The sequence below is a fragment of the Maylandia zebra genome, linkage group LG16, assembly GCF_041146795.1.
Source record: "Maylandia zebra isolate NMK-2024a linkage group LG16, Mzebra_GT3a, whole genome shotgun sequence".
Lineage (NCBI taxonomy): Eukaryota > Metazoa > Chordata > Actinopteri > Cichliformes > Cichlidae > Maylandia > Maylandia zebra.
The window spans coordinates 25,280,956-25,302,953 of record NC_135182.1 but is presented as its reverse complement, the minus strand read 5'-3'; the positions used below and the strand labels follow the sequence as shown (position 1 = coordinate 25,302,953).

The 21,998-nt window shown below is 39.0% G+C and overlaps 2 protein-coding genes across 2 annotated transcripts; one reads left to right on the top strand and one right to left on the bottom strand.

Moving 5' to 3' along the window:
- The first annotated feature begins 33 nt into the window (after nt 1-33).
- On the top strand, nt 34-8,848 carry pou1f1 (POU class 1 homeobox 1). The gene is made up of 7 exons (XM_004555555.1): nt 34-169; nt 1,937-2,098; nt 2,954-3,052; nt 7,308-7,568; nt 7,714-7,878; nt 8,449-8,509; nt 8,608-8,848. The coding sequence occupies exons 1-7, from the start codon at nt 34-36 to the stop codon at nt 8,846-8,848; spliced, it is 1,125 nt and encodes a 374-aa protein (XP_004555612.1).
- Nucleotides 8,849-11,075: 2,227 nt separating this feature from the next.
- Nucleotides 11,076-20,397, bottom strand: chmp2ba (charged multivesicular body protein 2Ba). The gene is made up of 6 exons (XM_004555554.4): nt 20,211-20,397; nt 17,401-17,492; nt 15,240-15,434; nt 14,219-14,321; nt 13,854-13,960; nt 11,076-12,797 (listed from the first exon to the last, which is right to left on the bottom strand). The coding sequence occupies exons 1-6, from the start codon at nt 20,242-20,244 to the stop codon at nt 12,684-12,686; spliced, it is 645 nt and encodes a 214-aa protein (XP_004555611.1). The 5' UTR covers nt 20,245-20,397; the 3' UTR covers nt 11,076-12,683.
- Nucleotides 20,398-21,998: the final 1,601 nt, after the last annotated feature.

The window sequence follows — 21,998 nt, the reverse complement described above, 5'->3', positions numbered from 1 at the left end:
AGCCGATCGCCATTAAAGAGAGGGCAGGAAAAAATGGCCTGTCAGGCATTTGGTAGTGACTCCTTCGCCTCACTGACGGGAGATTCACCCCTGCCTATCATTATGCACCATGGCTCTACCACCGACTGCCTGCCAACCACGTCCCATGCTCAAAGCATGGTCGCTGCAGGTAAAGCAAACGTATTCAGTTATCTTGTAAAACTTGTTATAATTGTTTTCGTTGTTTGTTTTGCAAAGTGGAAAATTGTTTTTTTGTGTGTGTGTCTCATTGATTTAAACTATCATCATCATGTCATAAAACTTAATCTGTGCTTTAGGAAGATGGGCCACCAGAGAGGCCTGTTAGAGTCTTTTAAGGGAAGATTCAGTATTGTGGCATTCTCCACTGCGATGAAACTGTACATGAACAAATCCTGGAAGGGTTCATTTGTGACAGATTATGTATGCATAGAAATGTAGAGATGACCTAACTGTGCGCAGTCGTAGCATAGATCACCCTTATCAAGGCGCAGAACACAACTGTGCCCCGATAAGGCTGCGTCTAGGCGACAGGCAAAACGGATTGAATTAAAAAATACATTTATTCAAATCTAATCCAAATTATGTAAATGTATCTAATCAGCTACATAGTTTGGCCCAGCTGTCTCTACTCAGTGGATAATTGCTTTGAGGATATGTTATCAGTATGATAAACTCCCCAAGGTATTCTTTTTTTTTCCACGATGAAGTGTTGTGGAGAAAACTTCCAGGGGTCTTAAAACCTCCTGACGGTTATAGCTAAGAATAGACAAGATTAGATCATGCAAGACACGATTCAACCATTTAGATAACAGCAGAGTAAACATATTTTGAAAAAATATTTATTTATTTTTCTGCCAAGTACTTGTGAGATTTTGAGGCCGTTGCTCCAAAACACATTGACCTGCCTTGTCTTCTAGTGTGTCTATGAATGACTTGAAATATGGTCACAGAATGCTAATAAAACCCAGTCATAACAGGAGGAGGAAAACTCATAAACAAGGCTTTGATTCTTCTCAGTTGTACAGTGTTATTGTTTATGTGCGAGACCGACTTCAAGAGCGCATCCTAATAATACCACTAAGCATTCATTAAAGCTTGGAGTGAACTCCAAACTGCATAAGAAGCAGAACACATGAATAATTATTTAATTAGAAGGCAATACTATTTTTGATTTTTTTAAATACACTTCATTTAATTCGGTTTTATTTATGGAGTGCAGGTTCACAATAAAAGTCATTTCAGGGTGCTCCGTATTGTAAAATAATCACTTCACAACAATACAGAGAGAAACCCAACAAATCCCTTTGAGTGAGTACTTGGCTACAGTGGGAAGGAAAAAGAAAAGGAAAAAGTCCCCAACAGGAACAACAAGAACCCCCGGGCAGCACCAGACTCGAGGAGGGGAGCCATCTGCTACAACAAGTGGCAAGGACAGACAAGAAAAGCAGCTAGAGAAGACAAACAACAAGCCCCCTCACACTTAGAATCACAGCAGCACGTAAAGCAGTAGTTTTAAAGAAAAGTTAGCACTGATGTGTGTTCTTTGTTCTGCCACTCTTCCTAACAGACTCATTTAAGTTTGTGCTTTAGAAAGTTATGCAAGGTTATTTTATCAGCATCTAATAGTAAGTGATTTCCTTTTAGTGTCTAATTAAAGGAAAGAAAGGAAAGAAAAGAACTCACTGAAAACTAACCAAAGCTACTGACTCCATATGTGATGTGATGAGGGTTGTCAGTGCACATCTAGTCAGTGCACATCCTGCAGTAGGCAAGTCATTAAAATGCTTCCACTTGATATGAAATCAAACTTAAAGATGTTAAAGAAAGATGCTTTACTTGTCTGGGAATGCTTTAAAATTGAACTGCACACGGATCAGATCCTGACTTAAAAAATGTCTTTGTTTGTCTCTGTCAGTGTCATCTGGGCTGTCCCTGGGTCAGCCCTCCAAGCGTTCCCACATGCACCTCCCGACTTCCTCCCTGGGCAATGCTCTCAGCAACACCCCCGCAAGCTTACATTATCCAGTCACCCCCTGTCACTACACAAACCAGCAGGCCACCTATGGCATGATGGCAGGTAAGCAGAGATGATGCTAGGGAAGAAAAATTTGTGAAAACTAAAAAGGCAAACCACGAGTTGAGTTGGTCAATAAAATCTATCAGTGTGTTTTGTATGTCTTAAGCACCAGCTTTATCAAATAGTGGATGGCCTGTGTTTAATATATGATATTTAATATAACCTTGACTTTTACTCTTCATCTCTCCGTTTTATACTGTGTGGGTTTGGGGTTGAAGATAAATTGTAGCATTCTCTTTAATGATATCTCATCATTTTTACAGCGCTAGATTCACATTTGTTTCTGGTGGAAATGTTATTTTGCAGCATTTCCAAAGCCAACATTAAAAACAAAAAAACTGAAGCTGATGAAGACTCATGGGGGAGGGAGCAGTATTGATCTGTGCTGTTGGTTATGATGATGAGGACAAGGACAATCGATTCTAACTATGCCAGGTTTTGGAAGCACTGAAATCGAGCCTCAAATTTGCAAAATTATTCTGTTTCAGTCATGTGTGGGCATTATGTAGTCACGATCTGCAAACTGAAAGTGCTGCCATGCATTTAGAAACGACAGGTGTGGCTAACTGAAGACAAGTTCACAAAGTGTCAGGTGCGGATAAATCGGCAGAGTCGAGACTTTTAGGCAAGTTTCTGAAGGAAAAAGTCAGCTGTCGTATTGAAGGGTGACACTGAAAAGCAGGACTCATGCTGATTATAGCAAGGCTGAAATTACAATGTCACACTAACAGCGATGGCTATCATAGAGGTTTAGATGATGATGAGTATAGTGCAGGCAGTGACAATTACACTATACAGTAATTGCGATGGTGGTGTCGATAATAAAGGCCTCTGTCTCTCTCTCTCTCTCTGCAGCACAGGAGATGCTCTCTGCCAGTATTTCTCAGACTCGTATCTTGCAGACCTGTGGTGTCCCTCACCCTAACATGGTGAGCGGTGCAAATGCATTGCAAGGTAAAGATCAGACACACACACACACGCTCGCTTGCTCCTTCCCTCTACTTGCCTGTAGTTAAACACAGTAAATTGAGCAGAAAATGTGTTTATGTTCCATTTAATTTTAAATCTGCTGCCAGTTAAAATCAATTTCAACCTTGATTATCTCGCGTGGACTCTTTAGCGCACTTACTTGAGCTTTTTAGAGCACTTGTTAAGTGTAACTGTCAAAGATTACTCCCCAATTCCCTGTCCTGCTGTCAGGAGTGGGAGTTGCACACTGTCACGATTGTTGCTACAATTGTGGTGGATGGGAATCGAATTAGTCGTGATTAAACTTCAGAAAAACTGCCATTTTTCATGAATGTAATTAATAACTGTAGTTAATAGCAGTTATCTTTAACAAAAAAAAACACTATTTCCCTTAATGCATACTGTTCTTATAGCCTTTATTAGTTTGTATCATTTTATCATATAAAACATGCCAAACTGATATTGTAAACCAACCAGATTTTAAAGAGTTCTGCCGTTTCTGTATTCCAGACATGAGCACAGACCTCAAGAAACATGACACCTTATCAAAGTTTCACTCTTTCAGACTTTAGGTCCTGCATGCTGATTCTTTTGAATAATATGAAATAATGAAAAAGGACACAGAAACAAAAAGAACATAAACAACCCTTCAAAGTCTTAAGCCGATAAAAAGAGAGAAGCATATCAGATTTGATCCATTTTTTTTAGTTAGACAAAGTATAACTGAATTATTCTATATCATATAACCATGTGAGAGTACAAAAAAAAGAACTCGACCCTAAATGAACCCAAGAGTTTTGCTGAAGAAATAAAGAAGTTTCTTTTTACAGACTTCTCTGTTTGGATTTTAATCACCTGGGCAGAGACCCGGTGACATCGGCCCACTTCTGCAAACGGCCTGACAAAAATTATATGAACTATGGTGTCAAAGACTGCACTGATGTACATTAGGATTAATTAAACAGCAAGTGCCCACACTTATTACCACCAGGAGGTAATTTGTCACCTTAATGATGTCTGTTCCTCAACTGCTGAATGATCAAATGTCTGACTGACAGCTTAAAAAGTACAGCTGTAAGCTTGCCTGAGACTGGTGTCAAGCTTCTGACAGCAATGTTTGACAAGACTGACATGAGGTGACATAAATTATGTGGGATGATAAAAAAGGGAGGCTGTATCGCTTGAAAAGAGCAATGCAATGCCAGGCAGAGACAGGAAAAAAAAAATCTCATGTGTGCGGTGAAACTGATGGTAAAAAATCCGTCTGAATCATAAAATGAGACTAGCTGAAAGCATTCGACAGCAGAAGGACACGTTTAAGTTAAGAAGAGAGAGATAAAAGTTAATGTCATTAAACGGGGTCCTGAATTATGATAGCTGAGGTCAGAGGAAAGGAAAAAAGCCTCTTTCATTTTTTAAAGCTGCATTAATCCATTTTTATATTAACAGTGGATCAAATAAGTGTGATGTGAAAGGTGCTGCCCTACAAACCCACGGTGATTTATCAACTCTGCAGTTCCCCTCAGTTGGTCTCTTTCGTCTCATCAACCTCGTGTTCAGCTGCAAATGGTGACATTTTTCAGCAACAGCACTCTGGTACACCCACAGTACACCCCCTGCCCAGCAGCAAATAGCACATTTAAAAACTAAAGTCCCAGAATTCCCTCACTGCGGCTGGTTTTAAATCAAAAGAGACATGAAATAAAAGCGAATAGAGCACTAAAATAGAGCTTCAGAAGGTAAGGTTGGTCACTATACGCTAGATGTGTAAACGGTTAACTGTTTTCCAAGACATAACTTTATTATATTGCGTTTGACTAAAAGGCAACTCTGGGATTCCAGCTTGTTCAGACTACAAAACATTGTTGAAGCAGCTTTTAATACAGCATCAAATCAGTGTTTGTTTGCTTTCTGTCCACATTTAGCTTAAATCTGTTGAAGCTTTTTGGATGGTGCACATGTATAGCTGCTGGGAGGTCCAAGGCCATGTACACAAAGGCTTGTGAGGTGCTTTCACAAAGTCAGTAAGCCCACATGTGCAAGGACCAGGGCTTGCTGCCCAGTCTGCCTCCCTGCCACACAAACAACGGCTGTGTTCACTGCAGCATAGCTGCATGTAAGCTCCCCAGAGAACATCAGTGCATACATCAGGGCGAGACAACGAAGATTCCTCTCCCTTTTGCCAGCTCAGTGGGAAAAACAGGATGCCTCCAGCTGAATAATCCAAAAACTGTTGTTGTTCTCAGGGATATAGTATTAGCCCCAAACACCCTCTTACCTATGCTAAACAACTGCAAGGTGCATACTGCACACGGAGCACTCACTTTTGGGATGTTGATTTTAAGAGGCGTCTGCAGTTAGGTGGAAAAAGCTCTGAAATCTAAAGGCTACAGCTACAAATGCAGACACATACTGTACATGCAGCCTAAAGAAGCAATTTCAACAGAGAGAGGAACTCCAACCTCTGCCTGACACCTTCGGTACAAGAGAAGATCACTGATGCATACAGTTTTGGAGAAGAATCTGCCATACTGCTCTCCAGCTGATTTATAGATCCAGCTGAACAATGCAATGGGTCGATGGTGCTGTTATTTTCGCCACCACTTCATGCACAGGGCTCGTGACAGCTGTAACTGTTGTCAGTATTTCGGTTAGTGAATTCTATCTAGTCCAAAATGGCTCAACCACTGCTGTTGTCAGGCAACATTTTAGCTGAGCTAAAATCCGAGTTTCTGTAGAAGTAAAAATACTGAAAATACCATGCTTACCTAGCTTCCGCAACAAAACATATTTGGCATGCAATAACACCAAAAAGACCAAAAATTTAAATCAGCACCTCTGAAACAGTTTAAACCAAAGCGAAACGGTACTCTTCACAAAGCCGAGGGTTTGTTGCAAGGATGTATTAGACACTTAAGTGTACCCAATAAATCGTCAGCCGAGTGAATGTTCACTGTCAAGAAATATTTTACCGTTTAGTTTATGTGAAAAGAAAAAGGATACTAAGGGTACAGATATTATAAACTAACTAACTGAGACTTACCAACTGACCTTTATTATATTAGATCCTATTATTGTCTAAAAATAGTTATATATAGTTTGCACTACAACTGCAGTAACACAAGAGGGGAGTGTTGCATTACTCACTTACATTACCAGCAATATGGATAGCAGTTAAGGAAAACGGTGTCCCTCATGAGCGAAGACAGTCCTGTTTTGCACATGCCTAACTCGCTTAACGTCTCCTCTTGTATGCTAAATGCGACACGCAGACTGACATATTTTTAGTGCTGTTAATTAGTGGTTGTTTTCTTTTCTCTGCAGCTGTGCAGATTTGTGACGCAAAGGACAGAATCACATTAGAAATTACAATTAGTCATCCACCCATGAGGTACCGTGGCAGTCATCTGTCATTAATCTGTCATTAGTGATTAGCAGCAAGAGCTCCACTCCAGCTTACCACTTAACACTAACAGCCACCTGTAGCAATAATGAATCATCTTGAAAATTGTAACACAAGTAAATACAAACCTCTTGTCAGATGGTTGTGAGATGTTTGCTCACAGCTGAGCAGCGAGCCTTTAAAAAAGGTATATGAAGGAAAGCCGGCTTCGTGCCGCAACACCAAAGCCAAGGACGAGGGGACTGCGGAAAGACGAGTTCATTAAATTATGGCTACACTGCAATTTATTGTTTTAAGTGACAGTTAAAAGAATATCTATTCACCAAGCCCCTGAAAACACATTCGCTTATTTAAGCACTCATGTCACATAGGAGGGTTTTTTTCCTTCTTTTTTTTAAATCTTACAGCTTTTATCAGTAAATGGAACTGGCTCAGGTGTCATCATACCAACCAAGTGTGGGACTTCAAAAAGAAACCTTTACTTTTATTCCATACACCACAAATATGCACTGACATAAAACTGTTTGCGCCTGCCAGTCTGCAGATGTACTAATAAGGGCAACTTCAATGATGTTTCACTGGAGAGGTAAAGTTATACATGATCTACACGGTGCTTCACACTATGAAGACTTTTTATTTATAGAAGGAAAATGTTCTGATTACATTTAAACCTTCATTTTTTCAAAGAGTTACTGTTATCCAATATTGTCTATCGTAGCAAAAAGATTGAAAAAAACTCACATTAAAATATTAATTTCCACATCCCAGCTGTTCCGTTGTTCCCTACCAACAAATTTCCCCTCTCTTTCTGCTCTCTGCCACTCTCTGTTTTGCTAGGATCTCTTACTTCTTGCTTGTACAAGTTTCCGGATCATGGCCTAAGCAGCGGCTCTTGTGCATTAAGCCACGGTTTCTCTTCACTGCCCTCGGCCCTTCTTTCAACTGATGAGGCCCCAGGGGGCCCAAGCGGAGAGATAAAAAGTGACAGCCAAAGGAAGAGTATGCGGGACCCAGAGGACGCGCCTGCCATGGATTCACCGCAGATACGAGAGTTGGAGATGTTTGCAAATGACTTCAAAATACGGAGGATCAAACTCGGTATGATTAATACAAATTTATCTCACTGTTCAGCTGCAGCAATGAGACGCTTCACTACAGATGGTTTTATCTTTTTTTCCCACTCCTCTACTCCTCTGTGCTGCGTGTATTTTATAAAGTATTTCTGTTTCATTTTGACCCGCAGGGTACACTCAGACTAATGTAGGGGAGGCGCTCGCTGCCGTGCATGGTTCAGAGTTCAGCCAGACCACGATCTGCCGTTTTGAAAATTTGCAGCTGAGCTTTAAGAACGCCTGCAAACTCAAGGCCATTCTGGCTAAATGGCTTGATGAAGCTGAGCTGGCGGGTGGTGAGTCACACGTATCCACTCAACTCACAACCCTTTGAGAGTATTTATTTGAGGGTAGCGTTTATCTATTCAGCAAGGTAAAATGTATCCTTCGGATTCAGTCTCTTTTAATGTCTCTTAAAAAAAATATTTGAAAGTAATGCTTTCTTGGGTGATTACTAAGATCTAATTAGTTGTGCCTCATCTTGGACAGTGTTTGCCAACACTTTTAGTCTTACATCCTTTTCAAACGAATCGCTTGTAATGCTCATCACATGATGCATACATCAGATTGATTTTTTAGTCTCACATTTTATCTGATTACTTAGGTGTAAAGAGCTACAACTTTCCAGATTACAACAAAGAAAAAGAATTTCAAATAAACAGATGCACCGTGTGTGTCAAAGAAGTGTTTTTCTGTCATATTAGTGGCCTCCTCAACACCAGATTTATTTTATGACCAAGGTCATATAATGATATTTGATGTGGTGACACGCTAAATCAGTCTAGGGGAAGTTATGGGTTACACTAGCAATCAGCCAGAAAGATGTATCCTTATGTCCTTACAGAACCTACTGTTGTTTCTTGCAGCTTTGTACAATGACAAAATAGGAATGAATGAACGGAAGAGAAAAAGGAGAACAACTATCAGGTGTGTACTGTAAAGATCAAACGTACAAAATATGCCATTTACCAAGTGAACTCATAATCTTTTTTTTTATTCCCCCTCTCCCTTGTTTCACTCTGTAGCCTTGGAGCTAAGGAGGCCCTTGAGCACAGCTTTGTGGAGAAAAGTAAGCCATCCTCTCAGGAAATAGCCCGGATAGCCAAAAGCCTCCATCTGGAGAAGGAAGTGGTCAGAGTTTGGTTCTGCAACCGACGCCAAAGGGAAAAACGTGTTAAAACCAGCCTTAACCTCAGCTCGTGTTTGACCAAAATCAGTCCGAACTGCATAGCACAGATGAGTAAAACGCAAAGAGCAATGACATAATTCGAGGTTCGATGTGAGAGAGGCTCGTTTGTGACCGTGGTTAAAAATGTGCTCTTTTCAAATCTGACATGTCCAATAGCAATTATTCCAAATGCCACAGGAGAATTTTACCCTGCTGAAAACAGATAAAGCTTCTTTTGCCCAGCGTTAAGCGGCTGCTTCACTGACTTAATACTGACAAGAGAATTTATATAAGACCAAGTTTGCCATAAAAAGTTTATCTTTGTCTGTTGTCTTTGCACAGATATGTCTCTCTGTTAGATTTTCTGAATGTAATATATAAATGTCTGTTTTTATTTAAAATTGCAATTTTAAACAGGAGACATAAATGTCAAAGAGCAGCCCGGCCATTATTTCCTTGTTGTTTGAAGTTGAAACTGTGAAGATAAAAGGTTTTCAATAACTGCATATGAACTGCTGTCTTGATGCTGCACCTGCCAGTCTTGACATTTAAATGTACTGAATATTGGCTGTGCCTTGTTTGCTATACAACTGCTGAAAGTATATTAACCACACAAACCAAATCTCATTTAATACATCAGCATCAGAGTACAGACAAGTGCTCATAAAGATCAGCTCTGTACCTTTCTGAAAGAAAGCAATACCATTATTGATTTTGTCCTTTTTTTCCTACAAAAAGAAGTTTTATTGTTGATGAAATGAAGTGTTCTACATTTACATCTATATTTAACCACAGAACTCCCTGTTGTAGTTGTGTTTGTGTATTTTTTGGTGCCTTTATGTCCCTTTTTTTTATTAGCTGTCAGTCTTAAGAAAAATGCTTTAGCCAAATGAATGTAGTTGCAGTCAAAACAGTAATATATTTAAAAACTTTACAACAACCTATTTATTTGAGAGCTAATTTATTATGTCAGGCTACTTTACTGTGCACAAGCTCTGTGATTTATGGGATGAAGCCAGGGACATAGGAAACTTTTTGACAGCAAATGGATATGCAGTCTTCTGTTTCCCTGATGTAAGATAGATGTTGATGTTTTTGCTTTTGTCGTTGCTGCCTTGATAAAGTGTCATACAAAGAAGAACACCAGCCAGTCACAACTCTGACCTGGTTGAGGTGACTGATGGGAAAGAAACGGAAACGCCACGCCTTTCGTAAGAAGAAGAAAGCACCTAAAAGTATAAGGATGTTTTTATTCTTTTAAATTTGCATCAGAAGCCAATAATTATTGTAAAAAAAAACTAGAAAATGTGATATAGGACTGGCAACAGACTGATTTAAAGGGTGTTTATTATACTGAAAATATAAAAATATGGCAAATATCTGCCCTTTTCTTTATCAAATTGCTCCTTTCAGTTCCCAGGCACTCAAAGCTCAGTCAATTCACTGCATATGTAGCAAGCAGTAACCCACAATTCATAACTACAGTACGAGTGCCGTCTCTCATTTTTACTGTAGTACTACATAATATTATGTTGTGAATGTCTCACTGGAGATTCATAAATAAACATACAAGACACTTAAATTCAGAAATGAGTGGTTTTCACTGTGACTAATGTAAGGCTGTATAACGGGAGCGCCAGGGGAAATAAATGCTGCAGGGTCACACCGACTGCTGTCACTCCTCTGAGTGTCTACACAGCAAAGTTACAGGCACAGCATGCTTACTATAAAACTACTAAGAAGCTTCTGAAGGCAGTCGTCCAGATGCATTTAGCCTTAAAGTTTTTCCTCATATCTACTCCTTTTCCTCCCCACAGTTCATGTATTCAGAGAGCTGAATGGGTACCATGTAATTTTTATATAAGTAAATCCATAAACGTGGCTAAAATATATGCATGTGTTATGTGTCGGTGTGTTTGCGCTTCTGTTTGATACTCTATTCAACTCTTCATCAGATGGATCATCATCCATCATTTAACAGTCAAAATTTATTTGGCTCCAAAATAATAAGTTACTTTTCATTGGCTGATAATGCACTTATATTGCATTACCATGCACTTTTTTTTTTTAAACTGTTCTGCAGTTGGGGGGGGGGGGGTTTAAAAAAAAAAAAAAAAAAAAGAATTTCAGCAAACTATTGTCTGAGTCTGTCATTTATATGGAAATGAATGGAAACTGATGTCTGTCTTTAAAGACAGCAAAAAAGATATATACCTCTTTGTGTTGCTCGGTTTGAAGCGAAGCCTTAAAAAACCTTGAATACAACTTTAATGAAAAAGAAGGGGGGGGGGATAAAGTGGAGACTGAAAATGAAAAAAGATCCGATCATACCTGAGGAAACTTTATTCCTTATAAAAGCCATACACCCTTTACACTTTACAATAAGAAGGAAACAAAATGAGTATACATACACAAAATGCATGGTAATATCCTATTGTAGAACTGCACTCAAAAAATGTCTGTTAACTGATTCTGTTCTCAATCACAACAGATTGGTGTAAGGTTAAGGAACAAATTTTTTTGACAAAAATTCAAAGAATTATGACTTGTAGATTTCAGACATACGCAAGAATGAATCTTATTCGGTTTATTTTGGCAAAGGGAGTCTAAACGAGGGGGCACAAACAGATAAAACGTTGAGCAGATATGGCTGTCACGAAGCCTGGAACGGCTGACGCTGACAAATTACTGTAAAGGAAAAACCTGCTTCAGCTGGAGAAGAGAAGAAATCTCCTCAATCACAGTGTTATATTAGCAAACGTTTCCATCATTTCGTTCCTTTAGTGTCTGTGTTTCTGTGAGTGAGGCAGCTTAAAAACAAAAAAAAACAAATGACAGCAACTGCACAGCAGCTGAAAGAGTAGAGGGACTGCAGGATCAGTACCACCTTACGATCTCTGTGTAAATCAAACGTCAACCCAGAAGCCTCTGGCTTTAATTATGGATTGAAATCTCTTTGACATGCCAGTCTTTCATTAGCCCTAAATTGTGTTTTTAATCTCAACTTTATTTAATTTTATAATCTGTACAATATCACAAAAATGCTAGCCAGTTTGCTCTCGGATCAATTTGTCTTTTCATTTCATGCACGTAAATTGAAAGCCTGACCCCAGCCCGAAGATATTAGTTACATGTTTCACATGCATATGTCTGTCTGCAGTACCTATGGTGGCAAACCTAAAAAATCTTGGTAATGATTTAGCTAGTTAGCATGATTAAGTGTCTGTCTTATCTCGAATATCTCAGGATGAGAAAGAAATCAAACAGAGGCATTTTATCCATAAAACATTGCAAATTTGACAAAAGAATGCCTTAAAATGGAAAGTTTGCCTCAGAGAAAGTGGATTCAATTGGTTTTAATTTTACCAATGGCAACAAAGATAGCACATAAATAGTCTGAGTTGGAAAAAAATACAAGTTCCATCTGCTTATTGACATCCCCAAAGCTGCTTTTTAATTACCATGTTTTATTCATTAAAACTTCCTGAAGAAAGACCATCCTTCTTCAATCGTATAAAAGCAGACCGAGATTATAGGACTAATTCAAGATTGACCAAAAAACCAGAAGGGAAAAGCCAATTCCAAGATCTCATACACTTGTAGCCCTTATAAAGACAGATGGGTGGTAAACAACAGCGTAATCAGTTTTTCAGGTGAAACATCAACTGCTGGTCCACCTTTGAGATGTGGCCTCTTCGATGTTGTAATAAATATTATTTTCACATAAATAGATCACATGTTCTGCCATAATGATCTCTAAGGCGAATGTGACAATATGTATGTGTTAATAAACGTATGTGTATGTGTGTGCGTGTGTGTAAGTGTGTGAGTGTGTGTAAGTGTGTGAGTGTGTGTAAGTGTGTGAGTGTGTACGCTCGAACCATGACAAAACCAGTGTTTCTAACAATTTGAACATTAATACGAAGACGAAACCTAGTCGACTCCCAGAGCTCGGAGCTGTCTTTCAATCTCGTCGTCAGAGATGGTGGCTTTGGAGGAGGCAGCAGCACCGGGGACACTTTTTCCTGCAGCTGGAGCTTTCACCATCTGGAATCACACATGGGTAGAAAACCCCATTAGCAGCCACATCAACTTCAAAATACACACGTTCAATCGCAGAGCTGCTACTTGTTTCGAGACAGTCTACGATGTACAGCTGCTTGCTGACACTCAAAAACAAAGAAAAAAAAAACTGTTCAAACTGAGTCACAATTTTGTCAATTAACTGTAAAGTTTACTTTACATAAAAAGTGCAGTTGTTTGGGTTTGTTAAAGATCAATTACTGCATCCTATAAAAGATGCTGAAACAATCTGGTACTCGACACCAAAAGGCATGATTAATTTTATGCCGGTTACTTTTTATTTGCAGAAAAAAACTGAAACTATTCACAGCCTTTGTTAGCTTCCCAGCTGACTACTTACTATCAGTAGACACATAATTATCCCAGTAACAATAGAAGTAACATATGGATGATTATTTTATTATGGTAGATTTTCCAAACTACCGTAGTTTGTGAATCTTGTTATTTTATGAAGCCGTTGGATTACTTTTACTTTTTAAAGAGCATCCTGTGTGTCTCTATCCCTCCCAAAAAAACCCACAAAAACAAAACAAAACAAAAACCCCACCCAAAAAACCCTGAGACAGTCTGATGAGCTTTTTTTTTTTTTTTTTTTTTTTAAAAACTGCCACTCCTGCTGGGGGCTTTTTTGGGAGATTTGTCGGTTTGTGCATTGTTTTGTGTGAGGTAATAACTCATGCAGCACCCCAGGGGGAGCCAGACACACGGCAGACGGACAGCCTGGCAGTTACAAAGAGGGAAAAAAACAAGGAACAGAGCTAGAAGAGCTGAGGGCTAGCCCCACCATGTGGCAGCTGGAATACATTTTAAAAGCAGAGTAAAAGCCATGTGGACCATTTATTGTTCATCTTGCTAGGGGCTGTGTGTTTCATTAAGTGCATCTACATCTGAAAATGTGCAGTTAAATCTGAGACTAAATGGTAAAATGTTAAGATTGTTTTTCTACTTGGGCATTATGCGCTATTGTGATGTCTATAAAGTTGATGGATGTAGGAGAGATGTGGTTTTTGAATTTCTTACCTTCCCTGAGATCTCAATGCCAATCTCATCCAGAACCTGGTTGACAATGTCCTGAGATTCCTCTTCATCTCCAGATTCTTCAAAGATCTCATCCAAAGTGTCATTGACTGAACAGATAGTGAGACAGGAAGGAAGAAGATAAGGACAGAAAAGTCAGTCAAATTGATTTCCAGTCACAAGTTTGGACTTTAGAGCAAGACGGCTGCTGCATACAAAAAAAACAAAAACAAGCGTCAGTGTTTCTTCTGAAAAACATCCCACAAACATATTTTGCCTTTGCTGCATATTTTGCAGCACACATCACTTCTCACACTATTCCCATATATCTTCCCAAACTTGTTTTGCCAAGTGCATTGTGTTCTTACTCATATCCTCTGTCATGCCCATCTTCATGTTCTCCTTCTGGAAGTCCTGCATGGTTTTCAGTGTCTTCTGTGGATCCATCTTTTTATTCACTGCTTGCATTGTCTGCAAACATTTAAGGAACGTATGAGAATCTATCTTTTTAGGTGCTACTGCCAAGAAATAACACTCTTCACGATGTAGAAACCTCTAATTATGCTCAACATGATAGCATGAACTTTAGTTGCACAAACTATTCGAGGTAATTTACCTTTTAAACTTTAGACATTTCACAAAATATTCGATCCTCAACCTCAAGTAAATTTGCTTTGATATCATTTATCATCACAGAATTATGCGAGTCCTAAAGACAGACCAACTTCCTGTGAAAGATCAGCACAAACATGGCCTACTTTCAGACCTGAGTCTGACACAATACCTGATACATCAACGTCTCAACTGACAAGCTTCTCAAAATCATGCAAATCTAAAGCTCAGGAGAAAGGTGATGGAGAATGCATCACTTTCTACTGAAGACACATCAAAGCTGCAACTTTCCTGTGTGAGTCTGTGTCTAAACAAAATGTGTATCTGACAGAATATAATTAACACATTCTTTGTGACATAGCCACAGCCTCGCGTAAACTTGAACACACGCCATTAATTTAAAGCCTAATTATATTTGACCTGTCTATGTTTGCTCAGTGTGACTCTGTACAGTACATCGCTCCTGGCCAATTAGTACCTCTCATACTTCATTAACAACAGTGCTACAAGGCTCGGGTTTTAAACATGAACAGACCCCACATTAATACTTTAATTGCCACACTAGAATATTAATGTGTGTACACACTGAACTTAGCTTGTGTGGAAAACAAATTTAACTTTTCCATTAGATAGCAACACCTTGTTCATACAGACTGTCTAACGGCAATGGCACAAAGTATGTTGAAGTAGGGACTTGTTCACTTTGTATATGCTGCACTGTATCCATATTTCTAATTCAAAATGAGCTGTACTGATTGACAGGGTTTAGCATTTTACCTTGGCTGAGGTAGACATGGCACCGGCCATCTTCATTTGGGAGTTCATGAGCTTTGTCTGCGTAGACATGGAGGTGACCTTGGAGCTGACAGCGTACGTCCGGGTCTTCTGCTTCCTCAGCTGAACTAATTGCTTGGCGAGAATCTTACAAGCCTCCCTGTTACCGCTCTTTGCCATTTTCTTGATCTCTGCTTCCTGGAGAAGGAAAGAAGAATACGATATGACTCCTCACCTCTGTCTTTTTTTTTTTTGGCATTATGAGTGTGTGTATGCATGGTCAATGTGCAAATTTACCAAGCGTGAGTATAGACATAACATAAAAGAAAATTCTAAGAACTGGCAGAAAACAGGGAATCAAAAATTCTCATTAAGATATACTGTCCACATCTGGAACTAATTGATTGAGGCTGCTGAAATGCACCATTGTCTCCTGGTTATCTGCCTAATATTGTAAATAAGCATTATATTTAGAGCTGATGTGCTTGTGTTTGCCCATATAAATTGAGTAAAATTGAGTGTTCAGGGATGGCCTTTCTAAAACAACATGCTGCAGATTAGCTGAAGCCAGGAAACTACTTTGTTTTGAGAAATGTCAATTAATGCCACTGATTTCCCGACACCTTCAACACCACAGCCAGCCCGAGGTTCAGGAAAATGAAAATACGGGGAAGACGGAGCTTTTAGGCACCTGCAATTTCTCTCAGAAGCTTTTATTTTTAATATAGAACACATTGATAATACACTAAATAAAACATTTTATTGGACTTTAGGGATACTCTTCATATTAAAAATATATATTTATGCATAAAACAAATACATCCACCGAGTCCCAGAGAAACCATTGTGTTTGTAAACACAAATTTGTAAACACAATCATCCAGATCAGTTGTTACTCATATACACTTTTAGCTTCAGTACACAGCCAAAAATACTCCGAGCCCCACAGGGATCCTGTGTGTGGGCACGATTCCCGAGAGACAACGGAGAAGCTCCAGGTTACGATGAGCCAGCCAATATGTCTTTTAGTTATCGTACATGTGCTGAAAGCATTCTCTTCAGGAAATTACAATCAATTATTAATGTTTGATAAAGCTAAAGGCTTTCTTCGCTCAGCTGTATGCATCTGTGCCTTTCTCTAATACAGACACACATTCAGCAGGTCATTTGAGTTCAACCTGTATCTCCCTGCTTGTAAACAATTCAAATAATGCCATGGGAGAAAAGAGCAGACCTAGTTCAAAAAAAAAGGCAATAATATTGTCAGCTGCAGTGTTATCTGAAAGAAAAAAGAAAGACTAAGAATGCATTAACGGGGGAAAGAGAGACGAGTACGACGAACTGATGCTGATGGGAAGCTTATAATGTCTTATTTACTGGCCTGTCAGGGTAGGGTGGAGGAGGTGGGGCTGTGATGGATAGATAGTGCAGGAACAACTGTGAGGCTGTTGGGCTTTGCATGCTAGCAAATGGGAACCTTAATGCATTAACAAGGCCCAGTGCTGAAGATTTTTCTGAACAACAGATGCACAGTGTGCTGCTAAAGGAGCCTCAATCCAGCTGTTAGTAACATTTCAGGCGGCCAAATGCTGTGCAGCACAAATATTTTAAAAATAAAAAAAGATTCTATCGTGCTAAAAAATGCAGATATAGGTCATTTCCATTTTTTTGTCTTAATCTTTTATTCAGAATCTGCAACAAAGCTTTTAAAACGAGACTAATTAACGGAAGACATTAATGTAGAATAAGAATGTTCGTTCCCCAGGGAGGTAATTATGTCCTGTATGATATTTACTTAACACAACTGAGGAGAGGACACAGTCAGCTTCTTTCATCTTCTAGATTATGTGCGACGATGAATGTAGCCTAATTGTTTAACTCTGTGAGAGTGTATGAGAGATAGGCTCACTTGCCTGAGGCAGAGCCACCTCACCAAATCGCTTGTCTATTCATTTAACCCCATTAGCCAATCGGGCACAATCATAGATTGTAGAAAGACAATCTAATATGCATCTGGGGCTGGGATTGTGTCGGTTGGGGAATCAGAGGGTCCTAAAAGGGCTTTGATGCAATATGTAGAAATCTACAAAAAAAAGAAATGCTATGAATGCACATAGTTTTGTTCCTCATAGCTTTTATATTTAATTGTCTGCATGCTTCCTACCAGTTGTTTTTCTTGTTTCTCCAGCGCTGTTCTGTCTCTGGTGATCTGCCTCTGTGTGCCGCGCAGCTCCTTATTCTGCTCCTTGATTATATCTTCAGAAAAGAATTAGAAAGGTTTAAGAGAGCGAGAATTTTGGTGATGGTACAACACCCCACAATCCTTTGACTTACAAAATGAAAAGAAAAAAAATGTCTGATAAGTTGGATGAAACATATACAGTATATAGTGTTTTTCTACTCTTATTAAGCACTCATTTTATGCCTTTTCTATGCAATTAGGTGCTTTTTACTCATAACCTACACACTTTTGATGCACTCGTAGCAATTCGGGGTTTAGTATCTTGCCCTAAGGATGCAAGATATGCAAACTAGAGCAGCTGTGGCTCAAACCACTGAACTTCCAATGTAAACGTACCCTCTCTGACTGACTATCAATATGTGTGATTTTACAACGATCTTTGTTCAACAAAAAATTTAAGACAAACATATTTTCTTTCTAAAAGAAAATCTATTTATATTCACCTATGCCCTCAGTATGTGTCATGTGTGGTATCTTTTTTGTCTTTCTGTTCAACATCAACGCTGTTGGAACATTAGAAAGGATGGTTCCCGAGCAGCTGCCAAATATTGGAAGAAATCTCAAACATCCAGCCACTGCCTCAATAGTAATCATGTTTGACCCTGCGCCCAGATGCACGTGAAATATCTCAGAGCAGTAACACACTGAGAGCATGCTGACACTGCCAACTGTGGAAATGCTTGGACAGCTCATGCCAATACAGTGTCAGCTCTATACCACCCACACAAACACAAAGTGGCATCATGTGACATAATTTATGACTATGAAGTCAGGCAGTAATCTGTGTGACTGAGGGATGACCCAGTTAATCAGTGTAACAATAACCTTACTTCAAGACTTAAATATAGTTTTGAGATTTATCCATTCCATTTTTCTGTTATTAAAACGCAGGAAGCTTTTAGTAATTCTAAAACTAAATAAATCCTTAAGAACAGAAAAAGTGAGAATCAAGAATAAATAGAGTAATGAATAAATGAATCAAAGAATTCTCATTCAGTCTTATTCATATAGCTCAAAATTACAAACTTGCCTCAAAGGGCTTTGAACTGGTTTCTATTTTTAGAGTTCAAGCCTCAATGAGGCTTCAATGAGGAAAAACTAAAAGAAAAACAAAAAAAGAAAAAACTCTGAAAAAACAGAAAAGGGTGGATCCCTCATCCAGGAAAGACAGATGTGCACTGGATTCATTTATTCATTAAATAAATGAATGAATGAAAGAATTATAAAAAAAAAACTCAACAACAAAAAAGAAGAAAACTTCTAAATAGCTAACTCCGGTCTATATTCATGAGCTACTATATAATAGGAAATGTCCTACTTTGGGAAGAAAAAAAAAAACATTGACCACTTTCAGAAAAAAAAACAAAAAAACCCAAAAACCTTATTCTTGCTGAAAAGTTCAACACCCACAAACTTGATCGAGATACGTCAATATGCTGGACCACTTAAGAGAACGATGCTTGTATACGTATAAGGTGACGTGCCGCCAACGTCTCAAAGAGGGAGGGATATCGTCCTACAAATATGGGTGATCAACCCACCCCCCCCTTTACTAAATTTGCCAAATAACCAGAAACTACGACCCACATCCAAACCCAGGGCATCAACGAGAAACCTGTGTCCAGAGCGCAAAAGATGTCAAACAAAAAGAAAAGAAAGAAATGTACTGGATGGGGGACGGCTGAGAAGACCTGACAGCGCCTTGAAATGGAGTGGAGGCAGGAGAGCACTGTGAGTACAGTATGCAGATGATCGGTATGGGTGAAACTAGAATGACAACAATGGGAGGAGTAAACAGGGAGTGCTCTGAAAAGATTTGCCTTAACCAGTAGAGTCTATTTTTAAACCCAAAAATACAAAGTTGATATTTTTTTCTTTGTAATTCTCCACAAGAATAAGTTTCAGGTCCAAAGAGCTGAGGCACGGTCCGCCTTTTCTCTTGAAATTCAGCCCTAGGAGTTAATATAATTAGTATCCGAGAGTGAATAATTGATTCATTAATTTTGATGTAAGTTTGACTGATTTTCCATTCTGACCTTCTGAGGTGGTTACCTAGCCTGGGGGGGAAATACTCACTTTTTTAGACTGAAAGGCTATTCAGAATTTTGACATTTTTTGTAACTGAATATAGCCCACTTTAAATGACTTAACTTCATATGATAACAGCTTCACTTTCCATTGCACAATTTTATTGCACTCTTTGTCACAAAACTGACGTCATTTTAGTCACAGCACAATGAGGCATTAGTTTCAGTCTGTGTGTAGGATACAAACTGACAGTAAGTTAACCAAATTAAAGTTTATAGGCGTATTTACGACACACGCAAAGTAATCATACAGGGAAAAATATCATGTACACTTAATGACAACTAAGGCTTATGTTTGCCGTTTCTAAGTCATTGGAAACCATGGTGTAACGGAGTGTATACACAGACCTTTACACAGCCTGTAACTCTAACGATTACAGGTGAAGTTCAAAGGAAAGAAACCAAGAGGATACTTGTAACAATTAACACCGCATTTTTTTCTTTAAAGGTTACATTGTAAAACAGCTACATATATACATTAAGTTCAGCAGCGCGTCGAGGGCAGCAGTGTGACTCAGCTCGACTCAGAACAGGTAAAACAAGTTAAATTGGGACGTCTCATCTAACACGGGAACAACAGAACAAGCTGTACGACCAACCGGGCTAAAAACAAGTTAGCTAGCTTTTCACCCTGAGCAAACTTACCGTCGACAGTCTTCTTCTTGAACAGGGAAGCCATGTTGCTGCTGTGTATCAAACCTAATTACAAAATATAAATCCTGTACTAATGTGTTGTGTGATGCCTGTTGTTAACGCCGCCGTTTATCCGTCAGACCGAGACGGTGGATGTTTGGCAGCCTCTGTTTCCTGGTTGATTTTCTGTTGTCGAAGTTCCTCCCTCAGCTGACATGACTCAAAGGCTCCACGTGACGTCACGGCGGGACTCTCGCGTTGCATTCACTTGTGCTCCGTAAAATAGCCTTTCGTAAACTTGAATAAAAACTAGTAAATTAAAATTGAGTCTGGAACTCAAATATTAGAAATATGGGCGCTTCGGTGTAGTAGGAATAGTATCGCGGATGTGCACAGCAGGTCCATTACTGTCGGACTCTCACTGCCTCTGCACTGTCAGCTTTAAAAGATTCCACACTGTTTTTGTTGCATAAACGTCTCTAGTTGTAGGATTTTAAACACAGTGAATGCTGTGTTTTATCCTAGCCTTCAATCTGTCCTATTAAAACTAAAAAATGGTGAGTAAAGTTTAAATAAAATGACATTTATTTTTGTGCAATGATAAGCCTAAGCTAGCAAATCAGGGGACTGCATCCTCGAATGCAGGGGTTTTACTTTTTATCTGATTTTATTTTTTGCACTTCCTTTCATGCTTTTCAGTTATACATATAAACAAAATATAAACTACTCAAAAAACCAAAACATACAAATGTGTAAACTACTACAGGGAAACAATCCTCAGAGTTGATTTCTGTCTATAACATCAACCCCACTGCTTAAAACACTGCGTCATAAATTCTGTTCTCAATTTCATTCCTCTCCTCTTTATCCCCAGAAGACTGGTATCGCATACTCTCCTGTTTGTATTCATATATTCATATTGTCTTATATCATATTAATGTTGAGACCAACTTTATGTAGGGTGGCGGGACTCTTGAACCATAACCAACTCAATTTTGTTCATAGTGTCAGTACATAGGAGGGAAGCGATACGGAGTGGAGGAGAAGACATAAGGTGGGAGGGGGTCTCATCCCAGAAATAGCAAGGGATGCCAAATGATGGCTGGAGCAGAGGAGAGACCGGTGACTTTGAGGAAAAGAAGAGGAGGATGGGTAACCCTTAGCTCTTTTTTTTTTTTAATCTCAGCGGAGGTGTGGATGTGTATCTGTGCATGTGCACAGTTGCCTGTGTGCATCGGCATGTGGTCCTGAGGCGTTGTTCTTGTTAGGTTATTAGGGAAGATGTTTGGCGCTAATCAGCAGAGGACTACAGGGACCCCACTAAACGGCCTCATCATCAGAGGGCCCCAGTGGTGATAAATCTAGCTCCAAGCACCCAGAGGGCCGACTTTTACTGTCTCCGGCTTTGTAGGTACAAACGAGTTGAATGCACCATAACTCAATATTTAGGGATCAAATTTGCAATTTTTTTCTACTTCTGATGTTGCTGTTTTGGCAATTAATTTCAAGTTAATTGTAACTAATTACCATCACTGTAATTAGTTACAATAAACGTGAAATCAAGCTTATTGTGATAAGACTGGATTGCATAGAAATATGGCTTAATATAGCTGCAAAGCAAAGATTTTCAGTACTAATAATTTAAAATCACACTAAATTAACAAAAAAAAGTCTAAAGATTTCTGTCCACAAGTAGTTCATGCTTGTGCAACATATTCTACATACAGAAGTGCATTTAATTATGATTTAAAATAGAATTAAGCATGAAAAAAGTGTGGGGAAAAAGGCCTCTCTCTTCTT

What these genes read in the sequence shown, in the direction of transcription:
- chmp2ba (XM_004555554.4), bottom strand. Translation starts at nt 20,244, where the DNA reads ATGGCTTCCCTGTTCAAGAAGAAGACTGTCGACG. An exon ending in CAAGAAGAAGACTGTCGACG is followed by an intron (nt 17,493 to 20,210) that starts GTAAGTTTGCTC and finishes TCTTTTCTGAAG; the next exon opens with ATATAATCAAGGAGCAGAAT. An exon ending in GCATTGAGATCTCAGGGAAG is followed by an intron (nt 12,798 to 13,853) that starts GTAAGAAATTCA and finishes GTGTGATTCCAG; the next exon opens with ATGGTGAAAGCTCCAGCTGC.
- pou1f1 (XM_004555555.1), top strand. Translation starts at nt 34, where the DNA reads ATGGCCTGTCAGGCATTTGGTAGTGACTCCTTCGCCTCACTGACGGGA. An exon ending in AATACGGAGGATCAAACTCG is followed by an intron (nt 7,569 to 7,713) that starts GTATGATTAATA and finishes TTTGACCCGCAG; the next exon opens with GGTACACTCAGACTAATGTA. An exon ending in AAAAGGAGAACAACTATCAG is followed by an intron (nt 8,510 to 8,607) that starts GTGTGTACTGTA and finishes TTCACTCTGTAG; the next exon opens with CCTTGGAGCTAAGGAGGCCC.